We start from the raw sequence: 15,677 nt of genomic DNA, 5'->3' as shown, positions 1-15,677 counted from the left end.
GTATCACATCGCTTTAATGGACGTTAGTATTTCATAATCAATAACCCTTCATAACGATCCCTGAATTTGATAGATTCCACTCACACTCAAGGACCTTCGTTATCTCCATTTTTGGGTTGGTTAATGGAAGGATCATGACGGGATCGCAGTGGAACATGCGGAATCGCCTTCATGAAAGTGTGATCTGATGTTGAATTACATGAAAAGGGGGCATCAAGTGCTCATAGGGGGCGCTGGTGAGCTCCCTTGTTGGTGACATTAAAAGAATTAGGACTACAGAGCCTTTGTGTGACAGCAGTCCACTTGTAGTCCCACTCTCTCTGGCAGCCATCTTGCTTCCTGCCTTTAACTCCAGATACTCCAACCAGGACTCTTGTAGGATTCCAGAGAATTCCACCTGATGATTGATTTTCATTGGTAGATATATTACATATTTAATGATCTGGACGTCTGATCTTCGTTTGACCAATCCTGAGAGATGGAGATGATCTAACTAAAAGAACTAAACTGTAATATTAGAATAAACACTAATAATAACATTCCTACAGAAAGTGGAGGTGGTGGTTCTCCATCACTGTGTTCATCATTAGAACATCTCCAAAGTTCTCCTCTCTCATGGAGTCTAGTATTATTGAGAGTTCTCCTCAGATCAACACCTGGTTTGGTGGTAAATCAGGGCTTAATGATGGTAAATCAGGTGAGCTGCTGCTGCTGCTGCTGCTGATGGAGTTGAACACATCCTCCACGCTGTGCTGGCTGGACTGGGGGGCGTCCAGGAGAACCCTGGAGGAACCGAGCTCTGTTCTTCAGACTAGCTCACCGACAAGATCTCACTACTTTCTTTCTTCAGAATGAGAAGCTCTTGCTTCTATTTATGTTCACCTGCTTTATCTGTCCTGATGAGATCTGGAGCTTTGTGGTTAAGACATGCAGCTAAACGCAAGTTCCAGCGGTGAGCAGAAGTGAACAGGGCTGTTTTGTAACCGGTTGCGTTTCGCAATCCGTGAGTCAGACGGGACGCATAGGACGCAGATGGGATGTGAGAGAGGAACAGACCCCCCCCCTTGCCTGCCTCACTTCTGCAAAAGGAGCCAATGTCGAGGCACGGGGTGAGATACGCAAGGCCTTTCCATCCCGGCCTGCTGGGTGTTGAAGCGTACCATCTCGTGAGAGGAGAACCGCAAAGGTCTCTACGTCAAAGGGAAAGACGGTTCAGACATGTTTCAGGAGCTCTATTATACGAGCTGGAGCAGTCCGGCGTGCAGTGTATGTTCCCTCTGTTTACTTTAGGGGTTGGAGGTCCATTGTTGATTCGAACAGCTCGGTTTTTCAATTGAGCCATTAGCGCGAGTTCTCCATTAGCTTGCGCTATACAGTGAGAGCTGGGTGCCGGTCGGAGCCGTGCCCCGGTGAGCAAACAGTGCAGCTTACACACTTCCACATTATCGCCGCACTGATAAGCCCTTTTCTTTAGCAATCAGTTTCATTCACATTCCCAGCTTGGAAAAGCACACCAGTCCAGCGATACTTATGTATATAAATGGCTTATATAGATGTAAATATAAATGAAAAGCTGCTTATTTGGGCAGTAAGTGTTTAATTCCTTAGTAAAACACTATAATTATTTGTAATATTAGTTTTTACTATATTAACATATATTTATCATTGTTTTTCCATCACTGTGTTCATCATTAGAACATCTCCTCTCAAAGTTCTCCTCTCTCATGGAGTCTAGTATTATTTAGAGTTCTCCTCAGATCAACACCTGGTTTGGTGGTAAATCAGGGCTTAATGATGGTAAATCAGGTGAGCTGCTGCTGCTGCTGCTGCTGCTGCTGCTGATGGAGTTGAACACATCCTCCACGCTGTGCTGGCTGGACTGGGGGGTGTCCAGGAGAAACCTGGAGGAACCGAGCTCTGTTCTTTAGACTAGCTCACCGACAAGATCTCACTACTTTCTGTCTTCAGAATGAGAAGTTCTTGCTTCTCCTTTTTACTGGATTTATGTTCACCTGCTTTATCTGTTCTGATGAGATCTGTGGCTTCTACAGTAATACCGCTCTGACCGCTGAGAGACTTGAGCTTAAGTAATGTGATTAGGAGTCTAACAAGTCTGCACAGATCTGGATGTCTCTACTGAGAGCATTTATGTAGGTATTCCCACCTAACAGAAGGTCATTGAGCTGTATACATTTCTAAATAAAATCCTGAAATCCTTTAAAATGTCCTTAAATGTCTTGCAGCAGAATTCTCTAAAAGGCTTTTACAGAAGTGTAGACAGAGTGTTGCATCAAAAAGATGCCCTCAAAGTGACATTTATGGTGCAATGCCAAGCTTAGCCAAGCTTTTAGCCAAGTCAAGTCAAGTGGGTTTTATTGTCATTTCAACTACATACAGAGTACACAGTGAAACGAAACAACGTTCCTCCAGGACCATGGTGCAACATAGACAGTGCATACAAGCCACAAGTGCAACACAATACAAGTGCGGACAGACAACACAACACAGTACAGACAGAGAATAATAAATAATTGGGGGTAGTGTGCAAATTCTGCAGTGTGTATAAATATTGAGTCCAGTGAGGTAGTAAAGTTATTAGTGCAAATGCTTTGTGCAAAAAAATGCTTCCCATTTTATCTGGGGTAAATGGCTGGAGAGAGAGAGAGAGAGAGAGAGAGAGAGAGTGTGTGTGCATGTAACAGAAAAGACATCAGGTCAGAAGTTGAGTTGTGTTGAGAAGTCTGATGGCTTGGGGGAAGAAGCTGTTGCAGAGTCTGGTCGTGTTGGACCGGATGCTGCGGTGCCTTCTTCCTAAAGGCAGGAGGGAGAACAGTCTGTGTGAAGGGTGAGTGGAGTCATCCACAATGCTGGTTGCTTTGCAGATGCAGTGATGCAGCTGCTTAGGATGCTGTCTATGGTCCCCCTATAGAAGAGGGTGTGAATGGGTGGAGGGAGACGGGCCTTTCTTAGCTTCTGGAGGAAGTAGAGATGCTGCTGGGCTTTCTTGGCTGTAGAGCCGAGAAAGAAGATTACCGGGTTCAGTTTACTGGGTCGGCTGCAGTGACCACAGAGTGTAATGTGAAATAACTTGATCAATAACGTGATCATCTTGATTTTAATACATAAAAAAGAATTATTTACGAGGACTATAACAAAAATGAGCTCCTTGGGTGTTTAAGGTGGTAGTAACTTCAGGCTCCTGCAGATGCCGTTGCATGAGGATGATGGGCTATAAATCCCTGCGGGGTGTGTGACGAGACTCAGACTTGAGAATAGTGCTGTGAGTGTATTGTTGGAGGTGTGAAAAAAAAATGGGTCTTAAAGCAGATACAGTTATAGTTGCATTTGGGCGTGGCCAAAGACCATAGTGTGAAGGAAGTAGCTGAATCTGCAGGTGTACAGAAGCGTACGGTCATATGGGTCTACTAGCAGTGGCAGAAATCCCTACAGTCTACAGGAGATTCTCCTCAGGGGCAGGGACCACCGGTGGGTTTCACGGCTTGTGAATGAAAACTGCTTCACTTTCGGTCAAGAACTGCATCTAGAAGTCAGTGCAGGTTCTTCACCACCAACTTCTGAAAGAGCTCTCTGCAGGGAACTGCATTTATTATTCACAAGCCGTGAAACCAAGACATTAGCAGTAGATGTTTTAAGGCCTGGAAGTTGTGAGCGTTAAGGAGCCTTGGGCACCCAGGTCGTCCTTCCTAGGAGCACTTTTGGTAAGTACTGACCACTGCAAAAGACCCCACAAATCATAATATAGATTATTTTCAATTTTTTTAAAGGCCAGTATTGATTCATGTAGTTGCCATAGTAGCCACACACTGCAGCTAGTGTTTATGGAGGTCAGTTTCATGAGGCATATATAGGTGTCATTTCTGAAGGCGTAACTGAGGCTATAGATGCTGCATTAATCAAAAAAAATAAATAAATAACGCCATTAAGCAAGGCCACACACACACACGCACACACACACACAAACATACACACAGGTCCATTGAACAAACCGTAGATAAGAGTGTGTAAATACTCAGCTCGCCCCAAAACCAAACACCTTTTTTTTTGCCCCTACTTGAGCCGCCCACCGCTGCTGGTCAGGGCACCTGCAGGCCTCTTCGGCTCTACAGACGGAGCTGTGACATCATTCCAGGTATAAACCGCAAGAGCCTCTTTTTTTCTTCCTCATACTCCTTCTGCTGGCCGTGAGCTCCCTCACTCACTGAGATCCGCTACCACCCAGAGACACCCAAACCTACAGCAGGTAAGACCTCGGTCCATGTAGAGCTGATAATTTCAGATGATTCTTTAAAGCGTGTATATATACACCGACCAGCCAGAACATTAAAACCAGCTGACGTGAACAACACTGACGATCTGGGTCCATGTGGGATATATTGGGCGAGAAGTGAAACGTTGGTTCTTGAAGGTGTTGAAGCTGGAAAAATCATCATCAGGCATCAAAACATCAGGCAGGTCTTTTGTGGGGTGTTCCTGGTATGCAGTGGTCAGTACCTATCAAAAGTGCTCCGAGGAAGGACAACCTGATCATAGGTGCCTAAGGCTCAATGGAGCTCATGGAGGTCCCACCTTACAAGTTACAAGACTTAAAGGATCTGCTTCTAGAAGAACGTCTTGTTGCCAGATACTGTACCACAGGACACCTTGAGAGGTCTTTTGGAGTCCATATCCTGACGGATTAGAGCAAGTTAGGCAGGTGGTTTTAATGTTATGGCTGATCAGAGTGTATCAAGTGGATGGATTGATTATCTTCACATTGGGAATCTGATAGCAGGGTGTATAAATCTCAAACCCCACAATGACCTGTTGCAACCATTTACACAGTGGTAGAAACGATACCCAGTCAAGGCTGGTTTCCCAAACTTGATACTAAGCTTAATCCTGGACTAAAAAAGGTCTCTTATTGGTAAATCCCCTTCAGCTAGACTTAATCTGTGTGTTCTAGTTGTATGATAAACTTTCTACCAGTCTTAAGAACCATGCAACCAGGCAAAGGACCACTTAAGTGAACAGCAATAATGACCTGGTTCCAGTGGTTCCTATCAAGGGGTGGATCCTTATATTAGGCAGCAAGTGAACAGTCAGTTCTTAAAGGTGATGAAGGTCTTGAACCAAACTGTGGTGTTCTAGATGGGTCAGAACATCTCCAAAACATCATGCAGCAGGTCTTGTGGGGCGTTCCCGGTATACGGTGGTCAGTACCTACCAAAAGTGCTCCAAGGAAGGCACCCAAATCGTCTAGTTCTAGAAAGGTTCTATATTAAACCATCCACCAAACTGAAGAACCCTTCAACCAGGCAAAGAACCACTGAAGCATCTCAATGTCTTTTGAGTAATCATGAATCTAAAACCAATGTCTTAACTTAAGAACCCCTGAAGGGTTGTGGTCCAGAGGACTAAGGCACAGCCACTCTGACCCGAGGTTTGCTGGCATCAGCAGCCAGAGCCTGAGAGAGCACAATTGGCCCTGCTCTCTCTGGGTGGGTAGATGGCTCATGCTCTTCCTCCCCAAATCACTTCAGCGTGACGCTGGCCAGCATGGGCGTATGCTAGCCGATGCATCAGAGGTGGGTACTTGGCGCTTTCCTCAGAGCGCGTTGGTCGCCTGGTGATGTGGCAATCAGAGGCATTGGCTGGTTGGCATGCGTCAGTTCTCGCCCTCCCAGTGTCGGAAGCATTACATTGTGTTGGGAGAGTACTAACAGGTGGGTTGGGTAAATTGGTAAAAACTAGAACCCTTAAAGAACCCAGTGTAAGCAAGTGCTTGTCCAAAACTGCCAACCTTACAAGACCTGCAGATAAACAGTGTAGTGAAGGCCAGCATTCCCAGTTTGAACCAGTATCTAGTTTAACAAACATCTAAATAACTTTACTGACCAACAGCGCATTCTGACCACTGACCTGTCTTATTGTCCGTGTGTGTCTGAGGCAGTGATGGCGTATCAGGCCGAGGTGATCAGCACTCAGCCGCAGGTGACAATCACCAATTACACCATCAACACTGGCTCCTCTGACTGGAGCTCCAACCTCTGCGACTGCTGCGATGACTGCGGCGTCTGTAAGTGTGTGTGTGTGTGATGGAGAAGAACCTCCATTGGCTACATGGGTAGTAGTAGTAGCAGCGGCAACAGCAATAGTCAGTTGCTCCTTGATTTGATTGCCTTCAGCCACAAGTTTCCAAAATCCAGCTCATCCCAGAGATGTTCAGTGAAGCTTCATCACTCCAACTCATCCCAAAAGTGACCAGTGGAGCTAGATCACTCCAACTCATCCCAAAGGTGATCAGTGGAGCTAGATCACTCCAACTCATCCCAAAAGTGACCAGTGGAGCTAGATCACTCCAACTCCTTCCAAAAGTGATCAGTGGAGATTCATTGCTCCAACTCATCCCAAAGGTGATCAGTGGAGCTAGATCACTCCAACTCATCCCAAAAGTGACCAGTGGAGCTAGATCACTCCAACTCATCCCAAAGGTGATCCGTGGAGCTAGATCAAGCGAACTCATCCCAAAGGTGATCCGTGGAGCTAGATCAAGCGAACTCATCCCAAAGGTGATCAGTGGAGCTAGATCACTCCAACTCATCCCAAAAGTGACCAGTGGAGCTAGATCACTCCAACTCATCCCAAAGGTGATCCGTGGAGCTAGATCAGGCGAACTCATCCCAAAGGTGATCAGTGGAGCTAGATCACTCCAACTCATCCAAAAAGTGATCAGTGGAAATTCATCACTCTAACTCATCCCAAAGGTGATCAGTGGAAATTCATCACTCTAACTCATCCCAAAGGTGATCAGTGGAGCTAGTAGAGCTGGGCAATGTGACGATATTTTATCAGATTGTGATAAAAAGCTTTTCTAAGCACATGGAAGGGAATGTTAGTGCTGAATAAACACTGATCAGCTGCAGGTTTCATTACTAACAGTGTAATTAGACTGGGTTAATTAGTTAATCAGTACAGGAGAAGATATGAATAGTAGTTTATAAGAATCTGTCGCTGCTGATGTTTTTAGTTTTTGTTATTTTGACCATATCGCCCATACACCACTAGCCCTGCCCTAAAAGCCAACATTAATGAACATGTGGCTGCTCTGACACTGCTGTCCCCAACAGGTCTCTGTGGGACGTTTATCCCATGTATCCTGGGCTGTCAGGTTGCACAGGACCATGGGGACTCCTGCTGTCTGCCCTTCCTACCTGGAGCCATGATCGCTCTGAGGACCAGCATCCGTGACAAATACCGCATCAATGTAAGCCCGTAGCCACGATCACGTACTGCGTTTAATTGTTTGGGGTGGGTCAGTGGAGATAAGTTGACAGCCCAGACAAGCACAGTGCACTGCACCAATAAGAGCATTACAGTAGTATTAAACACTGTTAACTATTAAAATCTTCACACCAACATAAAAAGATCAATGGATTACAACCTGGTGGTGCGGTCGCAGTCCACAGCTGGCCAACTGGGTCGGGAAAAATGGGAATAAATGCACTGTAAATCAGTATTAAGAATGTTTGGAGAACTTCTGACTGAACTGAGAAGGTAGGGCTGGGTAATCTTCAGTGTTTCATCATCAGTTAGCTGATGTATCATTTTAAGTTGAAATGACTGACATTCATTAGAATCCAGCAAGCGTCTGGTCTAACCTACCAAACCTCAGAAAAACTCAAGATGTACAGAATGAGTTACAGAATACTGAGATGTACAGTACATCACCAGTCACGTCCAGAACATGCAAATGACTGTAAATGATGTGTTTCCTCAGGGCTCTATCTGTGATGACTGGATCGTGATGGTCTGCTGCCCACTGTGTGGAATCTGCCAGATGGCCCGAGAGCAGAAGATGAGGGGCTGATGGGTCAGGAGCTCAGAATGAGAAGAACCAGCTGTGGCTGTACGATGAAGAAAAGGATTCTATATTCGGACTTATGGATGTATAATAACCAGTTATGAATAGATATAGTTGTATTATTGCAGGTGATCTTTGGTGTTGCGGTCACAGAGTAACGTATAAGGCCGGCTTTAGAATTCCAGGGTGGGCGTGGCGATGAATGTATATATCATTTATTATATATATATATATATATATTATATAATGGCTTATGGCTAGCAGCAAACAATAGCAGGACTAGGACTCGTAGTAGTGAGTGTATATGAGTGAATCCTGTAAAATAAATTAAAAAAAAACATATCACCCCAAAAATACCCACCCCTCCCCAAGAAACCACCTGGACTTGACCAACCTGAATCTGACCAAATCTAAACATTTAAAAGTTGGTAGCCCAGACATCGCTATGGGTTTATTAATGATTGGTTTAGTCACCTATGAGTGGGATTTCCTGCTGAAACTGTTAACCGGTAACCAGCAACTAAGCACAATTATTTGGATTAAACTGACATTCTTGAAAATACCAGTGTTGTGATTGGCTGTTGGAGGCGTACGTATTGGTATCTGAACACCTTTCCTCAAAGACACTATTATTTGCTTTGCCATCAGCAGCCGGAGCCTGAGAGAGCACAATTGGCCATGCTTCCTCAGGGTGGGTAGGCCGGCACAGGGGTCTGTTGGCTGATGTGTTCTCAGTACACAATGGTGAAGGCGCAAATGAACTGAAATCAGCTGTTAAGACAGAAAAAACTAATTACTGATGGGTTTAATTAGGTGATTGACATATGAAGTGCAGTGCCTACTTGTGGGTTGTACATTATTACCTTCTAATAACTGATATAGACAGAAACTTTTTATAGACAGAAACAGCTTTTTTGTGCTGCCTCTAAGGTCAAGGCCCTGGAATAAACTGTTCTGCTAATTAGCATTATAATTGTTCTGCTAATTAGCCACATTATTTGGCCAGAAATATCAGTGTCAAAATATCTGATTGGCTGTTTCAGTTGATGTTGACATCCAACAGGTCGCGAACACGCTTCCAGTGATTGACCAAAGCTAAAGTGGTGGGGAAGCAGCCAGTGGTTTCTCCTTTTCTACCAGATCCGCTGTAGAACTAGACCAACAGCCGTGGTCACGGTCAACTCCAACAGTGCTCTTCACCACACTCATTATTACTGTATGAGCGCTAGTTATGCTGTTATCATTGCTATAATCATTATTATTATTATTCTTTTTCTTATTATGACATATGTATTAACTGTATTAAATGTTTAGCGATTTCAATAAAACATGTTTTGCATCCACCTCCTCGTGTGTCAGTGTCGGGATAACACAGCGACGAAACCATGTGCAAATATCCTGATCTCTGTTTTAATTCCTCTTTCTGTTCTGGTGAAAAGAGCTTTTTGTTGAACTGGGAGTGTTGACAAGACCAGGGAAAGAGAAACACACACTCACCCAGACAGAAAGACAGGCCGAGCTGTTCCGACTACAGGACTTACCTGAGTACTGCTTTGGTTTAAGACAGGTAAGAAAATCTTTGTTTGTCCTAAAAGTCCTGTAAAGTTCACCAATACAAGAACTCACATGCAAATGAGCCTTAACTTCTCAGTGAATCCATAAAAGAATCAGAAACGTGTTCAATTATAGCTCAGGTACGTTCAGCAAAATCAGCAAATCAGGGCTTTGATCTGATGGGATTAACAACGGAAGTTAACAGTGATTTAACGGACAGGTCCGAAATGACCAGCATTCGAGCTGAAACCGAACATTTTATAGGCTACAAGTACTGGTTGCTGTTTGCAGACGAGTACCTGAAAACCACCTTTACAAAGCAGCTGTTAACACACACTACACGGACAAAAGTATTGGGACACCTGCTCGTTCACTGCTTCTTCTAAAATCAAGGGTATTAAAGAGCTGATCCTGCTTCTGTTGGAGTAACTGTCTACTGCGCAGTAAAGGAGGGGTTTCTACTAGAGTTTGGAGGTCAGGATTGCACTCCGTGATGAGTATAGCTGTTAGCGAGGTCAGGATGTTGGAGGGTCACCACCCTACCTTATCATCCCCAACTCATTTATCTAATCCCAACATTATGTACTGAATGGAAGTCTGGTCACCCTATGATATAGCCTGCCTTGCTAATCTGAGCTGTTAGCCAGCCTGCTGTCTTCCATATCTGTCATTTGAGCCACCTATTGTCTAAAGTTGAGTTGCAGAGGGATTAGGGTTGCAACAAAAACTGTTTAGCATGCCAGCAGTAATGTTAGCTATCTGGTTTACTACTCTGTTAGCCAGCTAGCTAGCAGGGACACATGGCAACACAGACATTAGGGTAAGACACATTAGGCACATGCAGCTAGCTAGCTAGCAAGCCAACGATACAAACGAATGCCATTCCACTGCCAAGCTCAAACTGCAAATTACAAACTACAACTAGACAGCGAATGTTGAGAGACTCATTATACAAGTAAGTTCTGACCTCACAATCTGATTGGCTGAGAAACGTTCTAACAGCACAGCTACTTCACGCTGAAGCTGTATCACTCATACGCTGACTTGACTACATTAGATTAGGTCTGAAAACTTTTGGACACCAACACTGTCGGACAGAAAAAGGTGGAGTGCAGTCCACAGTGCAAAACATGGCCCAGTTGACCACCAGCAAAGCGAGCCAGACCGCTTGATGCCTTCGGCTCCTTCAAATAAATCACAGCACACTCCCTCTCTCACACTATTGCATGCTGTAGCTCCCACTGTGGGCTGATTTGTGCTAAAATGAGACCAATTAGCTCTTCTTATTATCTGAGTTGATGACCCCTGAGGTCAACATCGTCAGAGAGGGTTTTTTTTCTAGTTTTTAAAAAGGAACCATAATCCTGAGTATTGAAAAAAGCTGTTAGGGAGAAGAGAAGAGAAATACAGAAGTAGAGAGTGTGTGTCATGCTGAATGTTGGACAATAGCAATGAAAGATGATCCACTGATCACCAGCATAAACCAGAATTAATTGTGTTTTAATCACTGGTTTGTTGGTCAACCATCACCACACCAGCATCAAACCAGCATTAGTGGTGTTTTGAACACTGGTTTGTTGGTCAACATCACCACACCAGCATCAAACCAGCAAGTGTGGTGTTTTGAACACTGGCATGCTGGTTAACCATCACCACACCAGCATCAAACCAGCATTAGTGGTGTTTTGAACACTGGTTTGTTGGTCAACATCACCACACCAGCATCAAACCAGCAAGTGTGGTGTTTTGAACACTGGCATGCTGGTTAACCATCACCACACCAGCATCAAACCAGCAAGTGTGGTGTTTTGAACCCTGGTTTGTTGGTCACCCATCACCACACCAGCATCAAACCAGCATTTGAGGTGTTTTGAACCCTGGTTTGTTGGTCACCCATCACCACACCAGCATCAAACCAGCATTTGTGATGTTTTGATCACTGGTATGCTGGTCAACCATCACCACACCAGCATCAAACCAGCATTTGAGGTGTTTTGAACACTGGCATGCTAGTCAACCATCACCCCACCAGCATCAAACCAGCAAGTGTGGTGTTTTGAACACTGGTCTGTTGGTCAACATCACCACACCAGCAAGTGTGGTGTTTTGAACACTGGCATGCTGGTCAACCATCACCCCACCAGCATCAAACCAGCATTAGTGGTGTTTTGAACACTGGTTTGTTGGTCACCCATCACCACACCAGCATCAAACCAGCATTTGTGATGTTTTGAACACTGGTTTGTTGGTCACCCATCACCACACCAGCATCGGGCTAGCATAAACTAGCATTTGTTATGCTCTGAATTCTGGTATACTGGTCTACCAGCACCACACCAGTATAAGCTAGCATATGACCTCCTGATTAATCAGATGACAGCTGAGATCTGACAGTAACTGTATTTTATGTGTGCCCATAAACATTCTCACTGATTGACACTTTTCTTTTGTGTATTTCTTTTCAGGCTCCAAGAAACACAAAGCCTACAAATCCAAAGCCTGTTCAAGCCTACTTTTGTGAGAGGAGAAGCTCATCAGTAAGACATGCCCAAGTGACGTGAGGGTGGCGGCTCTCTGAGTATTATGGCACCGCTTATGTATCGTGAACTAATCTTGGTGGCCATCTTCACCTCGTTCTTTCGGCTTTGCTTGACGTACAGTTTCAGGAACTGCATAGAAAGCACAAACTCCAACCACACCATCTTCGGATGCACTAAACGTCAAGCAACAACAGTCTATGCCATAGTGGCCGACTTGCTGCCCTCTGCGACAAACATAACCATCTCTTACTGCAAACTGCCACATGTTCCTTCCAGAAGCTTCAGTCATCTGCCAAAACTTCAGATTCTGGCACTGAACAATAACTTCATGAGGCAAATTGACAAGGACGCCTTCGTTAACCTAGTGAACCTTCAAACCCTGAACTTGTCCAGCAACAACATATCCTATCTCAATCCTTCTCTCTTCCGAGGCCTCCATAACCTCACCGAACTGCTTCTGGCTGACAACAAACTAGCCAATCTCTCTTCGGACCAATTTTCGGACTTGACCAGCTTGAAGATTCTGGACCTACGTAGAAACAAGCTGATCAGTTTCTCAGCAGTGGTGCATTCTATAGCACACCTGTCAAAACTGATCAAACTGGACCTTTCCTTCAACAGGTTGACTTCTTTGAATGTCTCGGCCAGTCTCCCTCAGTCGCTTGCCACCCTTTACCTTGGCAACAACAATCTGAGCACATTGACAAGTAGCAAAGAGTTCCTGAGAACTGTCAAAGTGCTGGACCTCTCCTATAACAAGTTTCTCTCGACTAGTGCGTTTCGTCATCTGAACATGAGAAACATCACATACCTGCGACTGTGGTCCACCAATGTCTCTATAATAAAACTCCTCTACCCCAACTACACCAAGGTGCCACCCTGGAATATAGACTTCTCTGGTTTGGGATTGAAAGATCCCAAATTGCTGGTTTCGCTGTGTAGACGCCTGTCACACTATCCAAGCAAACCCATTAAAAACATGGTCCTTACTAGCAATGATATCAAAACTCTGAACAACTCCACGCTGTCTTATTGCCCTCGCATCACCTATTCCCTGGACATCTCACTCAATGATCTGAAGAGCGCTGGATGTTTGGAGTTCCTTGCAGGACAAGGGAATGTGAAGAAGCTCAAAGTCGAACATAACCACCTCACCAAACTCCGAAGCTGCAACAAGGCCGACGGCCTGACGTTTCCCAACCTGACAGAGCTGAGCTACCGCTACAACCGGATTCTCTACGTCAGCGCCAACGCTTTCAGTCATGTGCCCAAACTAACAACTCTTCAGCTCAACATCAACATCATTGCGTATCTGGACCACAAAGCGCTGAGCGGACTTCGAGAACTGGTTTTCCTCCGTCTGGACAACAACCTTCTGAGCGATCTCTACGCTGAGAGCTTCGAAGACCTCCACAGCCTGAAGAGACTAATCCTGCGCAACAATCAAATTGCGGTCATCTTCGACGACACCTTCCACTCCCTGAAAAAGCTGACCATTCTAGATTTAGGCGGGAACAAGATCGCGCACTTGAAGCCCAAAGCATTTAATGGGCTGGACAGCTTGGCCAACCTTTATTTGGACCGCAACCATCTTGCAGAGATTGAAGGTCAACTGCTTGGAAGGCTTCACGCCACACTAAAAGTGTTGGATTTGCACGGGAATTACATCCACTATTTCAAGGAACGTAGACACTCTCCATTTGTCAACCTGACGAAGCTTACAGACCTTAAATTAGATGCACAGCTGCCATCTGGCATAAGCTTATTACCTCATAAATTCTTCCAGGGCCTTACCTCCCTAAAACGCTTATACCTTAGCAACAATCATATCTCTTACTTCAGCACTGACACGTTTGACGACCTGAAAAACTTGAAGTTTCTAACGCTAGACAACTCGTGCGTTGGTGTGACGAAGCTCATGCCAGGCATTTTCAAAAACCTCCGCAAGCTTGAGACACTGCAGGTTGAGAACATGGGCATCGAGTCCTTTTTAGAAGAGGTGTTCAGCAATCTGACAGCGCTAAAAACGCTCAAACTGAACCGTAACGCTATGCAGACTCTAGATGTGGGCCTTCTGAACAATCTAACTAATCTACAGTTCCTAGATGTGCGAAACTCTCCACTCAGCTGCAACTGCCTCAATAGAGAGCTCCAGAACTGGACGAAGAACAACCAGAAGGTTCAGCTTGTGTATCTGTACAACCTGACCTGCCAGGACCTCAGAGGGTCAAATTTTTACAACTTTGACACCAATGTCTGTTACTACAAACTTGAAATGTACTTGTTCGCCTCAACCTATACAGTAACCGCTATGCTGACGCTTATTCCGCTGCTTTACGTCAAGCTTTACTGGAAATGCAAGTACGGCTACTACGTCTTCCGGTCTTGGTTCGGGGAACAGTGGCGTCGTCTCCGGGAACAAGAGGAGAAATGCATTTACGATGCTTTCATTTCTTACAACTCGGCAGACGAGGACTGGGTGATGGAGCAGCTTCTCCCGAACCTGGAAGGCAACGGGTCTCTATTCCGCCTGTGCCTTCACCACCGAGACTTCGAGCCGGGCCGCAACATCGTGGACAACATCGTGGCGGCGGTCTACAACAGTCGCAAGACGGTGTGTGTGGTCAGTCAGAACTACCTTCGCAGTGAGTGGTGCTCCCTGGAGATCCAACTGGCCAGCTACCGCCTCTTCCATGAAATGCAGGACGTGCTCTTGCTTGTTTTTCTGGAGGCCATCCCCGAGCGGCAGCTGTCCACCTACCACCGCATGAGGAAAGTCATGCTGAAAAAGACCTACCTTCAGTGGCCAGGGCCAGACTGCACAGATCCCACCAAAGCACAGGAGCTGTTCTGGAAGCAGCTCAAGAAGGCGTTGAGGAGCGGCAGCAGCACGAGACAAGAGAAAGAAGAACCGGTGGAGGCTGATGTGCAGACGGGAGAGGAGAGCGACGCTTCCGGTGCGGAAGAGAGGGAATATTTAGTGAACGAGCCACACATGGACGAGGAGACGCATTATCTTATGCCCTGACCGGTTCGGCCTATTGAAGCCCGGTCTCCTACCTTCTGCAGACTCCGAGAACAAATGAAGGAACGTGTAAATAAGGCTGCAAAAGAGACACGTAAAATTTGAAAGGACATCTTCAGATTTAATTGCACATAGAAGACACATCTGATGAGTCTCTTTGTCTGCATTTTGAGCCTTATCAATCTCAAGCGCTTGATAAAATTAATAATATAATAAACGAAACAAATCTTGGGAAATGAGGTCAATGAAAACAAATAAAAAAAAGAGACAAAACCAAAAAAAATTCTCCTCTACTTTGATATCAGCTCATGTTAAAAGGTTGAAAATCATTCAAACGCTACGTCCTGAAGGCCAGTTTGCTATCACAGTACTCCACACACAGGAGAACCAGCTCAGCACATAATTGTGATGGGGTCAAACTGAGTGGTCACATTCACACGGTACTTACAGGCAAGCCCACGTTGAGATTCTGAGGTTTCCCTATCACTGAGGTCTAACACAGCCCACCACAGATCCTGCTGCCAAAGCCACTGCTTTTCTGGAGAAAATGCTCACTGGATGCTCAGCATCTGTAGCAGAACAAGAGTTGACACAGCCTGCCTCTAAATCAGTCAGGTAAACAGATGTACATATGTACGGTGGCATGCAAAAGTTTGGGCACCCTTGATTTGACCAAAATCTGGGACAGCTGTTATTG

General features: G+C 45.3%; 2 protein-coding genes across 2 annotated transcripts; both read left to right on the top strand.

The window, feature by feature from the left end:
• The first annotated feature begins 3,890 nt into the window (after positions 1-3,890).
• On the top strand, positions 3,891-7,904 carry cnfn (cornifelin). Its single transcript, XM_072680552.1, has 4 exons — positions 3,891-4,261; positions 5,951-6,076; positions 7,128-7,264; positions 7,778-7,904. Exons 2-4 carry the CDS (start codon positions 5,953-5,955, stop codon positions 7,865-7,867), a joined length of 351 nt encoding a protein of 116 aa, XP_072536653.1. The 5' UTR covers positions 3,891-4,261; positions 5,951-5,952; the 3' UTR covers positions 7,868-7,904.
• Positions 7,905-9,332: 1,428 nt separating this feature from the next.
• Positions 9,333-15,246, top strand: tlr21 (toll-like receptor 21). The gene is made up of 2 exons (XM_072680551.1): positions 9,333-9,428; positions 11,881-15,246. Exon 2 carries the CDS (start codon positions 11,999-12,001, stop codon positions 14,981-14,983), a length of 2,985 nt encoding a protein of 994 aa, XP_072536652.1. The 5' UTR covers positions 9,333-9,428; positions 11,881-11,998; the 3' UTR covers positions 14,984-15,246.
• Positions 15,247-15,677: the final 431 nt, after the last annotated feature.

Source organism: Salminus brasiliensis, chromosome 5 (genome assembly GCF_030463535.1).
Source record: "Salminus brasiliensis chromosome 5, fSalBra1.hap2, whole genome shotgun sequence".
Lineage (NCBI taxonomy): Eukaryota > Metazoa > Chordata > Actinopteri > Characiformes > Bryconidae > Salminus > Salminus brasiliensis.
The sequence above is the reverse complement of the archived record's forward strand: the minus strand, read 5'-3'. Positions and strand labels throughout refer to the sequence as shown.

What these genes read in the sequence shown, in the direction of transcription:
- cnfn (XM_072680552.1), top strand. Translation starts at nt 5,953, where the DNA reads ATGGCGTATCAGGCCGAGGTGATCAGCACTCAGCCGCAGGTGACAATC. An exon ending in CTGCGATGACTGCGGCGTCT is followed by an intron (nt 6,077 to 7,127) that starts GTAAGTGTGTGT and finishes TGTCCCCAACAG; the next exon opens with GTCTCTGTGGGACGTTTATC. An exon ending in GTGACAAATACCGCATCAAT is followed by an intron (nt 7,265 to 7,777) that starts GTAAGCCCGTAG and finishes GTGTTTCCTCAG; the next exon opens with GGCTCTATCTGTGATGACTG.
- tlr21 (XM_072680551.1), top strand. Translation starts at nt 11,999, where the DNA reads ATGGCACCGCTTATGTATCGTGAACTAATCTTGGTGGCCATCTTCACC.